The sequence below is a fragment of the Vipera berus genome (assembly GCF_964194415.1).
Source record: "Vipera berus genome assembly, chromosome: 2".
In the NCBI taxonomy this organism is placed as follows: Eukaryota; Metazoa; Chordata; class Lepidosauria; order Squamata; family Viperidae; genus Vipera; species Vipera berus.
Genome location: NC_138203.1, coordinates 241,137,381 through 241,151,147, shown reverse-complemented (window position 1 = coordinate 241,151,147; position 13,767 = coordinate 241,137,381). Strand labels below are relative to the sequence as shown.

Genomic DNA, 13,767 nt, shown 5'->3' with positions numbered 1-13,767 from the left:
AGAGACATGTCAAGTTTTTGCTATCAAATTTATGAGTACACATTTAACATAAATATTAAATGCTTATTGAAACTAATATTATTTATATTAGACTTTGGCCATAGAAACACAGTAATAAATGAATTTAGTACAGGAAAAAATAATAATGTTGAGAGTATACTTCCACACATGCTGCAGCAACAGGATATTTATATCTATTCATTTACAGCAAAAGTTATCCAAAACACTTGAAACACACATTTATACTGTGTGTGGTCACTGCAAGCTGTGAGTGAATTGCTTGTATTAACAAGAAAAATAAACAGAGGTTTGCTGCTCATTTCATTACCTTATGCCAGATACAAACAATGAAAGACACAATGAGTTCTGGAGCCAAAGAGGCCTTTTTCCCCCCCTCATGACATAGAGGGGAGATCTCTCCTGGAGTAGGAAATCCAAAAATGGGGATTTACCCTGAGCCTCTCTACTATTCTCTGCAGTTGATTCTTTCCGATGCTGTAAATCCCCAGGATCAGACAAGGTTTAAAGTGATATAGTAAGGTTGAAGAGGGACTTTTTTTTTTGCCCGTGTGAAGGAAAATGTTGGGTAAAAATCATGGACTAAACCATAAGATTACTTTCATATCTGGCTGACAGACAGAGAGATAGGCAGACAAGCGTGTGCACACACACACACACACACACACATACATTCTTTCTGTTCACATGTTTTATTTTCTAGGGAAAAACAAAATAGCACTGTATAGTTGCTATACGCTCTTCTTTGCTGGTGACTTTTTGAAATTTTCCATCAATACAGTAGGTTTGGGGTGTTTTATTGGTCAGTTCCAGTTCCATAGTGCTATGGTGACTGCTGAAAACTTGACCTGCTTACCAGTAAACTACTTATCCAGCTAAAAGCCATTCTGCCCCAGGATCTGAATTTGACTGAGATTGACAGCTGATGTGTCACAATAGAAAAGACAGCCACTGAAGAGCAAGGGTCAAGAAGCATACTGTTTAGAAAAAGGAAAGAAAATGATCTCATAACATCCAGTCTGATGACCAGAGTTATATTGTATTTATGGATGGCTCCAGGCCTGGGCCTCCTTATAGCTCTGCCAAAATACTGTTTGCTGCTCTTTGGACATCCACATACGTATTTTTTCTATATCTCAGACTGCTGGCTACTATTCAAAGAAAGTCATGCACTGCAGCGAACAGGGCGCTAAGTGTCTCTGTTCTGTCTTTCTTTTGTCTAGCCATCAATCCTACTCAGTTCTGTGGATGTCACTGAAGGCGTTTAGATGAATGGTAGGATTCACCAACATAAATTACTGTAGCTTATTTTTTTCCCCAACTGCCACAGACATGCCAGCTTTGCAAAATCCAGTAACTCACCACAAAGCAATGTCATGATAGGTCAATAACTTCCAAGCTACAGAAATTTCTCTTAGTTTCATGAGGGTGTTCATTTTGAACAGAAAAAGAACATCTTTTTGAATGACGATTAGATTGCCTTTGAGCTTTATCTTGTAATGTAAAATTTAAAGGTGGATTATAAACCCACCTGAAGTAACAATAACTTGCAAGCCTGAAGTGATAATGTCTTAAGAGGATTATTATTTCTCAGAATCTGGTGGATTTATTATGGCATGAAATTTCTTAAGGATGATGATAATACTAATACTAATAATACTAATAATACTAATAATACTAATAATACTAATAATACTAATAATACTAATAATATAGAGTTGGAAGGGACCTTGGAGGTCTTTTAGTCCAACCTCCTGGTCAGGCAGGAAACCCTATACCATTTCAGACAAATGGCTATTCAATCTCTTCTTAAAAAACCTCCAAAACCTTGGAGCATTCACAGCTTCTGGAGGCAGGTTGTTCCATTGATTAATTGTTCTAACTGTCAGGAAATTTCCCCTTAGTTCTATGTTGCTTCTCTCTTTGGTTAGTTTCAATCCATTGTTTCTTGTCTTGTCTTCAAGTGCTTTGGAGAATAGCTTGACTCCCTCTTCTTTGTGGCAGCCCCTGAGATATTGGAACACTGCTATCATGTCACCCCTCATCCTTCTCTTCATTAAACTAGACATACCCAATTGCAGCAACTGTTCTTTATATGTTTTAGCCTCCAGTCCCCTAATCACCTTTGTTGCTCTTCTCTGTACTCTTTCTAGAGTCTCAACATCTTTTTTACATCACGGTGATCAAAACTGGATGCAGTATTTCATGTGTAGCCTTACCAAGGCATTATAAAATGGTTGTTAACTCTATAAGAAACCTGGCTGAAGTCATCTCGCTCATTCTAGGTTGCCACAAAAAGGGAGGGGGGTGTAGAGTATTTTTGCTAGTCCCGTGGGAACCAAGGCCATTCTATCAGTTAGCTTAGTGGGTTGGCCATTTAGTTAGAAAGCCTGCCAAATTATTCTATTGGGGAACATAGTTGATTGCATAGCCCTGGGGTGGGAAGTTTGACTTTGTAATAGTGTAACTCTTTGGAGGGAATTTCAGACTTGGTTTCACTTTTGACCATGCCGATATTTTGTAACCAATAAACATGTTCTTTGAGGAAATCTCTACCCTCGGAGTTCTGATTTTGTTGGTCTTAGCATCGGAACCATGACATTAAACCAAGTCTGAAATTAACACTTCACGTGATCTTGATTCTATCCCTCTATTAATGCAGCATAGCACTGTGTTGGCTTTTTTGGCAGCTGCAGCACATTGCTGGCTCATATTTAAATGATTGTCCACTAGGACTCCAAGATCCCTCTCACAGTTGCTACTATTAAGCAAGGTACCACCTATAGTATACCTGTGCCTTTGGGTTTTTTTGCCTAAATGTAGAACATTACTTTTTCCACCATTGAATTTCATTTTATTAGATAGTGCTCAATGTTCAGGTCTGTCAAGATTCTTCTGTATCTTAAGCCTATCTTCTGGAGTGTTGGCTATTCCTGCCAGCTTGGTGTCATCTGCAAATTTGATGAGTTCCCCATCTATCCCCTCATCCAAATCATTGATGAAGATGTTGAAGAGCACTGGGCCCAGAACAGAGCCCTGGGGCACTCACTGCCCTCCATGTAGATGCAGGATCTATATCAGCCAAATGCATACTGGAAACCTCCAAGAAAATAAAAGAAACTTCCACTGTAAAATTTGGAGCTGCCAAACTTTTCATAGGGTAAACCCATCTGGTTTCATTTCCATGCTTCTTATAGCATAATAGGTATCTGTGTTTCTTTCTTGGAGTTCAAATAGAAAAATTCACCCTTTACCATTACTGCCATTTCCTCAGAGAAAACATACCTGACAGTATTTATTTATAAATCCATTTCTCTACCAGCTTTTCTTTCTAACAGAGTTCCCCTAGGCAGTACACAAAACAAAATACCAGAAACCAAACTGAAAAACAACAAAATTAAAATATAATATTAAAGTCTAGAGGAACAGAGCTATCCTGTTCAATCTTAAAGCAACAACCTTTAAAAGCCAGACAAAATTCCCCCCCCCACCCCCACCCCAAAGCAGTCTCTCTGGCAATACAGGTGCAGACACAAAGAGCTGTAAACACTTGGTTTGCTTGATTATAATCAATGATAATATTGTAAGACCATCTGCTATCCCCAACCCAAACACCCAAGTTCTACTTTCCTTTCCTTTCCTTCCCTTTCTTCCCTTCCCTTCCTCTTGAAAACTAACAACATCTTTTCCCATCGTTATCTTTTCCAAGAATGCTGCGGGGCAAGGGTTTTCACCTTTGAGGTAGGCAAGGTCAGAAAACAGGCATCAGAAGGCATCTTGGGTTGCACTTTAATGGAGTGAAAGTCTTGTAGCAGAATTTTGAAATCCAGTCAAAGCCTCTCTGTACTTTACATTACATCTAATCGAAGTGGGGTTGTTTAGAGTTTCTTTCTTATGGTACTTTCCCAGGACTCAGATATTTTTTCTGTAACAGCTCTATATTTTTGGGGTGTTCCATTTTTTTTTACTTCGAAGGCTACTACAGGAGCAGTAGTAGAGCAGAGTGTTGTTTTGTGGTATGAGTAGGGCCAGGATTTCCTTTTTTTCCCCTGTTGTTTTTACAAGAAGGAGTTATGACTATTTTTTTTTTACTTCAGTCTATCTTGGAACTTAAGGGATGTGGTGGCTCAGTGGGTTAGGACGCTGAGCTTGTTGATCAGAAGGTCGGCAGTTTGGCGGGTCGTATCCTGAGTGCCGCGTAACAGAGTGAGCGCCTGTTACTTGTCCCAGCTTCTGCCAACGTAGCAGTTCGAAAGCTCGTAAAATTGCAAGTAGAAAAATAGGGACCACTATGGTGGGAAGGTAACAGCATTCCGTGCGCCTTTGGCGTCTAGTCATGCCGGCCACATGACCACGGAGACGTCCTTGGACAAGCGCTGGCTCTTCGGTTTTGAAACGGAGATGGGCACCGGTCCCTAGAGTTGGAAACGACTAGCACGCATGTGCGGGGGAACCTTTACCTTTACCTTTATCTTGGAACTTACATGGCTATTTTTGTGTGTTTGTATCAAAATTATGAGAAAGCAAGCCACTGAATTTTGACAGCTGTGGTTAAACAGGAACTCTGAGGCCAACAGTAAAAGAGATTCAGGGCACTGTATCTGACCATGGGACCTCAGTTTGGCCAACTGTAGAGAGTAAAGAGAGGGGAGATCCATTACCAAGGCAGTCAGCAGATGAATCCTGCAGAAGCTCAGATGAGGGGAGAGGAAGACACCCCCCCAAATTCACATGAAGATAAAAAGGAGAGCAAGAGGAAGAGCACATTCAAGCCTGCAAGAGTCTATTAATATAGCTAATCTTAAAAGTAGTTTTAGGCACATAGGGCATATGTATCTTGGTCATGTAGGGCTGAGAGCAATCCTATTCTAGATGCACAAAGAAGAGAAGAGGAACATGACAATAAACTGGAAGAGTGTATGTAGCCATTCTCTATTAGAAACCAATCGCCACTAGACAACCGTGACCCGGGTGACTGAGAACTTCCTTAGACACTCTCCACTAGGAGGGACAAAAAGTTTGTGTGAATGCTAAAGGAAATGTCTGGTGCTACATGGGTCCATAAACGTCATACTGGGGATACTAGTAATAAGATTTCAGAAGGAAATAGTAAATTATGGGCACGCTAAAGTACTAGAAGAACCTTTTTTGTTCAAATATGCTTTGGGCTTTTAATTCTTAGCACTTTGTCACATGCTTTTCTCTTTTGTTTTTTGCCTGTTTTGTATGTTTTCTCTTATTATCTGCCCAAAGATGTTAGGACTGGAGAAGGATATAAAAATGGTAACATAAATAAATAAATAAAGCTTTTCACATTGGAATAGATTACAGTTGGAAAGGGGACTGGGGTTTATGTTCCCCTTTCAGATAAAAGCTTTTCTAAGCTCTGTTCACAGTGCAAAAGATATATTATTGCTTAACAATGCTCACTTGGGAGATTCAGGGAGAAATGAAGGTAAGAGAAATATTGATTACTGGTGTACCATGCACATATTTAGTGCGACAAACAGAAAACTGAAATATCAGCCTGGAGTGACATTAATAAATTCAGCCTAAAGCTGAATAAGAGATTTAATTTGGCAATATCCAATGGGATAAAGGAGACTCAGGTTCAAAGTTATTCTACACTATTAGCTTACTAAATGATTTAGGGTCAATTATTCTTTATCAGTTTATTTATTTATCTATTCAATTTGTAAAGCTGCCCACCACAAACCCATGAATCTGGGTGGCAAACAATCATAAAAGCAATTAAAACAGTTTGAATACAATAAAAATGGATACATGTAGCAGCCAAAGATATTATAATTAGTTGATGTCAACATAACCAGGAACCGGAGTCCTTCAAACACTTGGGACCACATAACCAGATCTGACAATAATATTACAAAACACAAAACTGGGATACCACATCTCAAGCCAGCATGGCAAGATAAACCATCTACTATATATGGATGACTTAAAACTGTATGCGAAAAGCCATACTGAACTTGAATCAATACTCAACACAGTTCTTCTGTTTAGCAGCTACATCAGAATGAACTTTGGACTTGGAAAATGTGCTATATTATTCATGCAATGAGGAAAAATGGGGAAAACAGAAGGAATAGAACTGGGAAATGGAAGTATTGTGAAAACACTAACAAAGGATGACGGTTACAAATACCTAGGCTTATTGGAAGCAGATAACATCTTGAATGGAAAAGTCAAAGAATCAATGTAAAAGGAATACATCAGGAGAGTCCGCAAAATATTAAAATCAAAGCTGAATGCTGGAAACATAATCAAAGTCATTAATACATGGCCAGTCCCAGTGATACGCTACCCAGCTGGAATTATCAACTGGACTTCGGCTGAACTGAAAACCTTAGACTGGAAAATGCGTAAACTTTTGAATATGCACCACGCTCTACTTCCACGAAGTGACACCGACAGGTTCTACCTGCCAAGAAAAATAGGGGGCAGAGGGCTATTGCAAATCCACAAAACTGTAGGAGAAGAAAAATGAAGTTGGAATGATTATGTGAATCAAAGTACAGAAAAATTGCTGCAGGCTGTGAAAACAGAGAGCATCATAAAAAATAACAGAAACAAAGGCAGAATATAAGGAAAAACGGCTGGATGACAGATTAAATAGATGGAAAACCAAAGCTTTTCATGGACAGCATTTGAAAAACATTGAAAGAAAATGTGATAACAACTTGACATGGCCATGGCTTAAGATCCAAATTGCCGACTTTGCAACGACAAAGTTGAACCTGTCTCACATCTAATATGTGAGTGCAGCAAAATTGCGCAAACTGATTACAAAGCTAGACATGGCCGAGTTGCTAAATTAGTCCACGACTTGCCTGTGTCCGAAAAGTCATGGGAACATAGGATGGAAAAAGTTGTCGAGAATGAGAGGGTGAAGATCTTGTGGGACTTTTGAATACAGACAGATCACCATTTGGAACACAACACGCCAGATATCGCAGTCATAGAGAACCGAAGTATACAGCTGATTGATATCGCTGTACCAGGAGATGCCAGAGTTGAAAAAAAAGAACTGGAAAAAATTACAAAATATCGCGACCTGGCCATCGAAACTGCGCGATTATGGATGAAATATGTAACAGAGATACCCATTGTCATCGGGGCACTGGGAACTATGTCCAAAAACTTTGCAAAATACATCAAGAAACTGTAGCTTCCTGCGATAACTCCAGCAATGCTACAAAAAACTGCGCTACTCGGAACATCTTACATTTTAAGGAGGTACCTGGTTTATACCTAGGACGCTGGCAGCAACCCATGTCAACCATTAGTGCCAGTCAATTTGAGTGTTCAGTTGACTGAGGTTTATGTTTAATGAATAAAAGATAATAATAATAATAATAATAATAATAATAATAATAATAATAATAATAATATATAATATAGATGGAAGGGACCTTGGAGGTCATCTAGTCCAACCGCCTGCTCAGGCAGGAAACCCTATACCATTTCAGACAAATGGCTGTCCAGTGCTGGAGCATTCACAGCTTCTTGAGGCAGGTTCCATTGATTAATCATTGTTCCATTGATTAATTGTTCTGTCAGGAAATTTCTCCTTACTTCTAGGTTGTCTCTCTCTTTGGTTAGTTTCCATCTGTTGCTTCTTGTCCTGCCTTCAGGTGCTTTGGAATATAGCTTGACTCCCTCTTCTTTGTGGCAGCCCCTGAGATATTGGAACACTGCTATCATGTCACCCCTCACCCTTCTCTTCATTAAACTACAGATACCCAATTCCAGCAACTGTTCTTTATATGTTTTAGCCTCCAGTCCCCTAATCATCTTTGTTGCTCTTCTCTGTACTCTTTCTAGAGTCTCAACATCTTTTTTTACATCATGATAATTAATGTGCAATTCCAAGGAATAGTAGGAAGGAAGGAAGGAAGGAAGGAAGGAAGGAAGGAAGGAAGGAAGGAAGGAAGGAAGGAAGGAAGGACCCTAAAACTTTTTCTAATACATAAACAATCACAATCGCTGAGCTGTCAGTGCTCAGTGGAAGATGGTGACACCTTTAGGAAAACGTGGCTCCACAAATAACCTGGACCCATTCTATGCAGGGCTTTAAAGATAACAACCAGCACTTGGAATTGAATATGGAAAGAAATGAGAATCTAGTGTAGCTCACATAGCAGAGATGCAATACAGTAAATCAAAGGGCACATGAGACTATGTGTGTGCTGCTGCATTCTGGATCAGTTGTAAAGTCTGGATGATCTTCAAAGTCAGCCTCATAGACAGCACATTGCAATGATCTAACTGGGAAGTGACAAACATATGAGTGATTACGAGCAAGATCTCCTGATCCAGGAATGGGTGCAATTGGCACAGAAACTGCAACTGTGCGAAGGTACCCTTAAGCGTGAGCCCAGGAGGACACCCCAAATTGTGTATCAGCTCCAATCCAAGGCCCTTTCCATGTGCTCATTCCAAGTTGCAATACCAAGGCCTTGGCCAAATCATGCACCAGAGCTTCAGGAAAAACGTCAAGTTCCCTCTGAAATGGCACTGGGTCTATTGGTTGCCTGGAGTGGGCCAATTGAACAAGTCCTACTTCCCTGCAGTAGGGTAGTCTCAGAAAACTCTATGGCAGACATGTCAAACTCGCGACGTCACATGACATCGTGCAACGTATCAAAGCTTTTTTGCCATTGCCGGCATTGGGGTGGGCATGGTTTCCTGGTGACGTGTCTGGCCCGCGGGCTGGCAGTTTGACACCCCTGCTCTATGGCCAGAAGGACATGACAAGGGATTGCTATTAACAACACCCATGGTATGAACCCTGTATGACCTGTCACAAGACAAAAATCTAATGTGGGTTAGACCCTGATTAAGTTGGAGCGGTCCGTGTTTGGAGCCACTACTGACTCCAGTCTCAGAGAAGAGTGGCTAAAGTCCCACAGAACTATGAGCCTGGGGAATGCCACTGCCAATTCAGGTACAGCACGAAGCAGCTTGGACAGGAACACTGCTGCGCTACGGGGAAGAAGATAAGCAAGCAGCAGCGCCAACTGATCCGTTTGGTCCAATCTGTCATTGAGGGTCTCACTTCCAGCTATGTCTAAAACTATCAGATGAAAACTGCCCTCCCCCATGCCTCCTTAAAATATAGCCATATCGATTATATAGCTATAATCGATAAAATAAAGTGAAGCTAAAATGATTTATGGAGGTCTATTTGTCCTCCAGGTTTGTATTTTCAGTTGGTTTTCCTTTTCAGGGGCTAGTCAGTGATAAATTACCTGTAATCCTAGTCATCAATTGAAAGTTTTTTTTAAAAAAGAGAAAAATTGTGTATTATTGTCATAGATGAGCACTGATGAATTATCAGTGATTTTGGAGCACAATTTTTGTTTGATCCAAAGCGTAAAGGAATCTGAGGTTTCCACCTCCTAACAGAACAAGGGAAATTTCTTTAATTGGGATCATGGCTGGAGAGGAAGGGTTGAATCTCCCTTTCCTTTCGGCTGTGCCTCCTTATAGCCCCTGGACTCACTATTACCTAACCTCCCCCCATCTAATTCTGCTTCCAATTATAAAGTTAGCTCACATTTATTTCTGCCTCCAGAATGCTCTGCTCAGCAAATTTGAGCAAAAGCCTTAGTATTTTCCAAAGATGCAATATCATTTTAAAAAATGAAGACAATGTTACTTTACTGAGCCAGACTATCGATGGTACTCATCTGTACATCTTTTGTTTGGGTAGAGGCTGCAAATTAATTAGAAGACTGAGAAACTAGGAAAAGAGAGAGGATTCATACCCTTCTCCTCTCATGCCATCTTTTGTTAAAAAAAAAGACTTCCCCATTATTATTATTTTTGTAACTTCCACTCTTCATTCAGTAACACAAAACCAAATTGGGCTAAACCACAAATGTCTTGTCACATCATTTAATTTTTAGTTAATGAAATAGAATGTTTAATAATGATAACAATTTAAAATCCTCCCTGAAAAATCCAAGGATACTTATGAAATAAAATGAGTGTCGACTTACCTCTACTTAAAGTATTGTCTTTTTTATCTGTTAAACTCATAGCTAGGGAGGCACCATCAGGGATCTGTGAGCCAGAGGGAGAAGCGAAGTCTTATTAGGAACGAGTAACGAATTACATTGTGACATTTCTGCAAAATGACTGAGAGACATTTCCCAAATACATTTAGCAAAGAGTTATAATCTCCATCTTATGATACATGCATTTTTCTGCAACGTGCTGCTGACAAATGCTTACGACTCTCGCCATTATCAGATCTTTAAAATGAAACGGCTGCCAATTAATTTCATCAACGGCTTGGCTAGTTTAACTACATTATGCTGCATCACATCTTTAATATGCATATAAGTAGTGAAGAATTCCCATTTTACATTTTGATGGAAATATTAAGATACCTGCAGAGACAACAATGTGAATTAAGTGTAATTTACCCCTTAAGGGAGTAAACCTGAACATGCCGTCACTTAGGAAGAAGACCACATTGTGCAAGGAGGGACTTTGTAAATAAGCATACAGAAGCTTATATTGTACAAATTGTTTCTCTACTTTTCTTATTCCTGTGGAAAACATTACATCAGAATAATAAAAACACTGTGGATTTTGCACAAAAAGATCCGTGAACAGGAGATGACAGAAATGTAACATTCTGATAGCAGGCGCTCTCTGCAAACTACATATGATTTTTTTGTTATACCATTTTCTTTACGCATTCCATAATGGGAGCTTTTTTTGAAATACATATTAGATTACAGACTACTTCACAAACATAGTCACCATAAGACTGGGTAAGCATAAAAGCTTAAAAGTAGGAAGGGTTTAATTGAGATCAGGTACAGATGTAGAATCATAGAATCGAAAGGCTAGAAGGGACCTCGGAGGTCTTGTAGTCCAACCCCCTTCTCAAGACAGGAGATCTTATACCATCCCAGACAACTGGTGGCCCAATCTTTTCTTGAAAACCTCCAGAGATGGAGTGCCCACATCTCTGGGAGGTAAGCTGTTCCCTTGATTAATTGTTCTCAATGTCAGGAAATTCCTCCTTATTTCCAGACTGAATCTCTCTCTGATGAGCTTCCACCCACTGCTTCTTGTCAGATACTACAGAGAATAAATCAATGCCCTCCTTCCTGTGACAGCCCTTTAAGTTTCAGAAGACTGCTACCATGCAGTCTGAAGGCAGTGCTCCAAATGTGGTCTGATTAGTGCAATACAGAGAAGTACTATCACTTCCTGCAAGGTTGATGATATCCCTCTGTTGATGCAGCCTAGGATTGTATTGGCTTTTTTAGCAGCTGCAGCACACTGCTGAGCCATAGTTAAGCGCTAGTCCACTAGCCCCTTTCACCGTTACTATTGTTGAGCCAGGTGCCTCCTATTCTATACCGATGCATTTAGTTTTTCCTGCCTACGTGCAGGACCTTGCTTTTCCCACCATTCAGCTGCCTATTGTTGGATAGGGTCCAACGCTCAAGTCTGTCAAGATCTTTCTGAATCTTGAGTATATCTTCCAAAGTGTTGGCAATTCCCTCCAGCTTGGTGTCATCCTCAAATCTGATGAGTTCCTCTTCTATCCCCTGGTCTAGATCATTTATGAAGATGACGAAGAACACCGGGCCCAAAACAGAACCCCACTGCATGCACGCTTCCCTCCACATAGATGTAGCTCCACTGAGGACTACATGCTGACTGCAGTTGGTCAGCCAACTGCGAATCCATCTGGTAGTGGTACTGTCTATCCCACGTTTTTCTATCTTATCAAGAAATAGGCTGTGGTACTGTAATAGTAGTGAGAGCCAGTTTGGTGTAGTGATTAAGGCACGAGGCTAGAAAATGGGAGACTGGGAGCCTTAGGCACAAAGCCAGCTGGGTGACCTTGGGCCAGTCACTTTCTCTCAGTTCTAGGAAGCAGGCAATGGCAAACCACTTCTGAAAAACCTTCCCAAGGAAACTGCAGGGAATTGTCCAGGCAGTCTTTGAGAATTGGGCACAACTGAACGGAAGGAAAAACACAGAAGTAGTACATGCTCAGTCCCACGGCTATTGTATGAAATTAGTATATGCGTGTGAAAATGCTTTGAAGAAAGGCCTAAATTATATGACTGTCACTTCAAATGAAATCGAAATTATTTCTCACAAAGGAAGTTTAAAAAAAAGCAAGCTTCTTTTGTGGGCAACCCGTGCTCCCATAAGAGATCAATGCGAACTCTGACACTATTGTTAAGAAGAGGACTGGCATGATTTTAATTAGGACGGATGGATGGCAGCCACTGGGAAAATGAAGCTTTTTCTTCCACGGCAATATCTTGTTTTGCATGAAAAGTGTTTAATTAGTCTTGATGTGTTGCAATATTAACGAATTTCTCGCCAGGGCAGATGTCTATTCCCCAGAAGGTCTTGTGGAGTTATGGCAACCTTCCTGCTTGCTTCTGCTAATCCTGCTTAGGAAGCAGATCGTGGGGCCTCTGAGGAAAGCCAGGCTTAAAGGGAAAGAAATTCTTGGAGCAATGATACTTTTTTACCTTATAATGTCCTAAGGTGTTCAGTTTTTTCCTGCCATCTTCCATCACGGAAGTGTCATCAAGGTCCCGGAGGATGTAACTGTCAGTGCTTGTGGCAAACCATTCTAAAAAAAGAAAATGGAACGAGTAAAAAAGTTGCCTGAAATACAGCAAGTGTTAGCAAGAATATAAATCGCTTTTCTTATTTTGATGCCACATTTTGTGATTTGGGAAACGAGTACTGCAGTAGCAAGCTATGGAGATTTAAAGAGCATTTTTATTCCATTAGACTCACATGTGAGTAACCATGGTAGGAAATCTTTTAAGAACATTGCAAGTAGATAATTTGTAATCCCTATACTCTACTTGGGACGCGGTGGCTCAGTGGTTTAAGACGCTGAGCTTGTCGATCAGAAGGTCGGCAGTTTGGCGGGTCGAATCCCGAGTGCCGCGTAACAGAGTGAGCGCCTGTTACTCGTCCCAGCTTCTGCCAACCTAGCAGTTCGAAAGCACGTAAAAATGCAAGTAGAAAAATAGGGACCACTCCGGTGGGAAGGTAACAGCGTTCCGTGCGCCTTTGGCGTCTAGTCATGCCGGCCACATGACCACGGAGACGTCCTCGGACAAGCGCTGGCTCTTCGGCTTTGAAACGGAGATGAGCACCGGCCCCTAGAGTCGGAAACGACTAGCACGCACGTGCGGGGGAACCTTTACCTTTACCTTATACTCTACTTGGGTGTTATGACCCTTTTTGTACCATCTATACCAATAAAAATACTATCACACTTAAACTTTGCAAAAAAAAAAGGCTGCAGGAAGATTTTCCAACACCCTGATTTCCAACTACCTGGATTTAAATAAATGCCTTGGTAAGGCCATGCTTGGAATACTGCATCCAGTTTGGGTCATCACAATGTAAAAAAAATGTTGAGACTCTAGAAATAGTACAGAGAAGAGCAACAAAGATGATTAGGGGGCTGGAGGCTAAAACATATAGGGAACGGTTGCTGGAATTGGGTATGTCTAGTTTAATGAAGAGAGAAGGACAAGGGGGGACATGATAGCAGTGTTCCAATATCTCAGGGGCTGCCACAAAGAAGAGGGAGTCAAGCTATTTTCCAAAGCACCTGAAAGCAGGACAGGAAGCAAAGGATGGAAACTAACCAAAGAGAGAAGCAACCTAGAACTAAGGAGAAACTTCCTGACAGTTAGAACAATTAACCAGTGG

The 13,767-nt window shown here is 40.6% G+C and overlaps 1 protein-coding gene across 1 annotated transcript in view; it reads right to left on the bottom strand.

The window, feature by feature from the left end:
• PLXND1 (plexin D1) overlaps positions 1-13,767 on the bottom strand; it is a gene marked incomplete at its 5' end in the record, with an annotated part of 188,054 nt that overhangs the window by 19,175 nt on the left and 155,112 nt on the right. The window contains 2 exons of the mRNA XM_081319699.1: positions 10,044-10,107; positions 12,561-12,664. Coding sequence (XP_081175825.1) covers positions 10,044-10,107; positions 12,561-12,664 — 168 coding nt within the window. The remainder of the gene's footprint in view (positions 1-10,043; positions 10,108-12,560; positions 12,665-13,767) is intronic.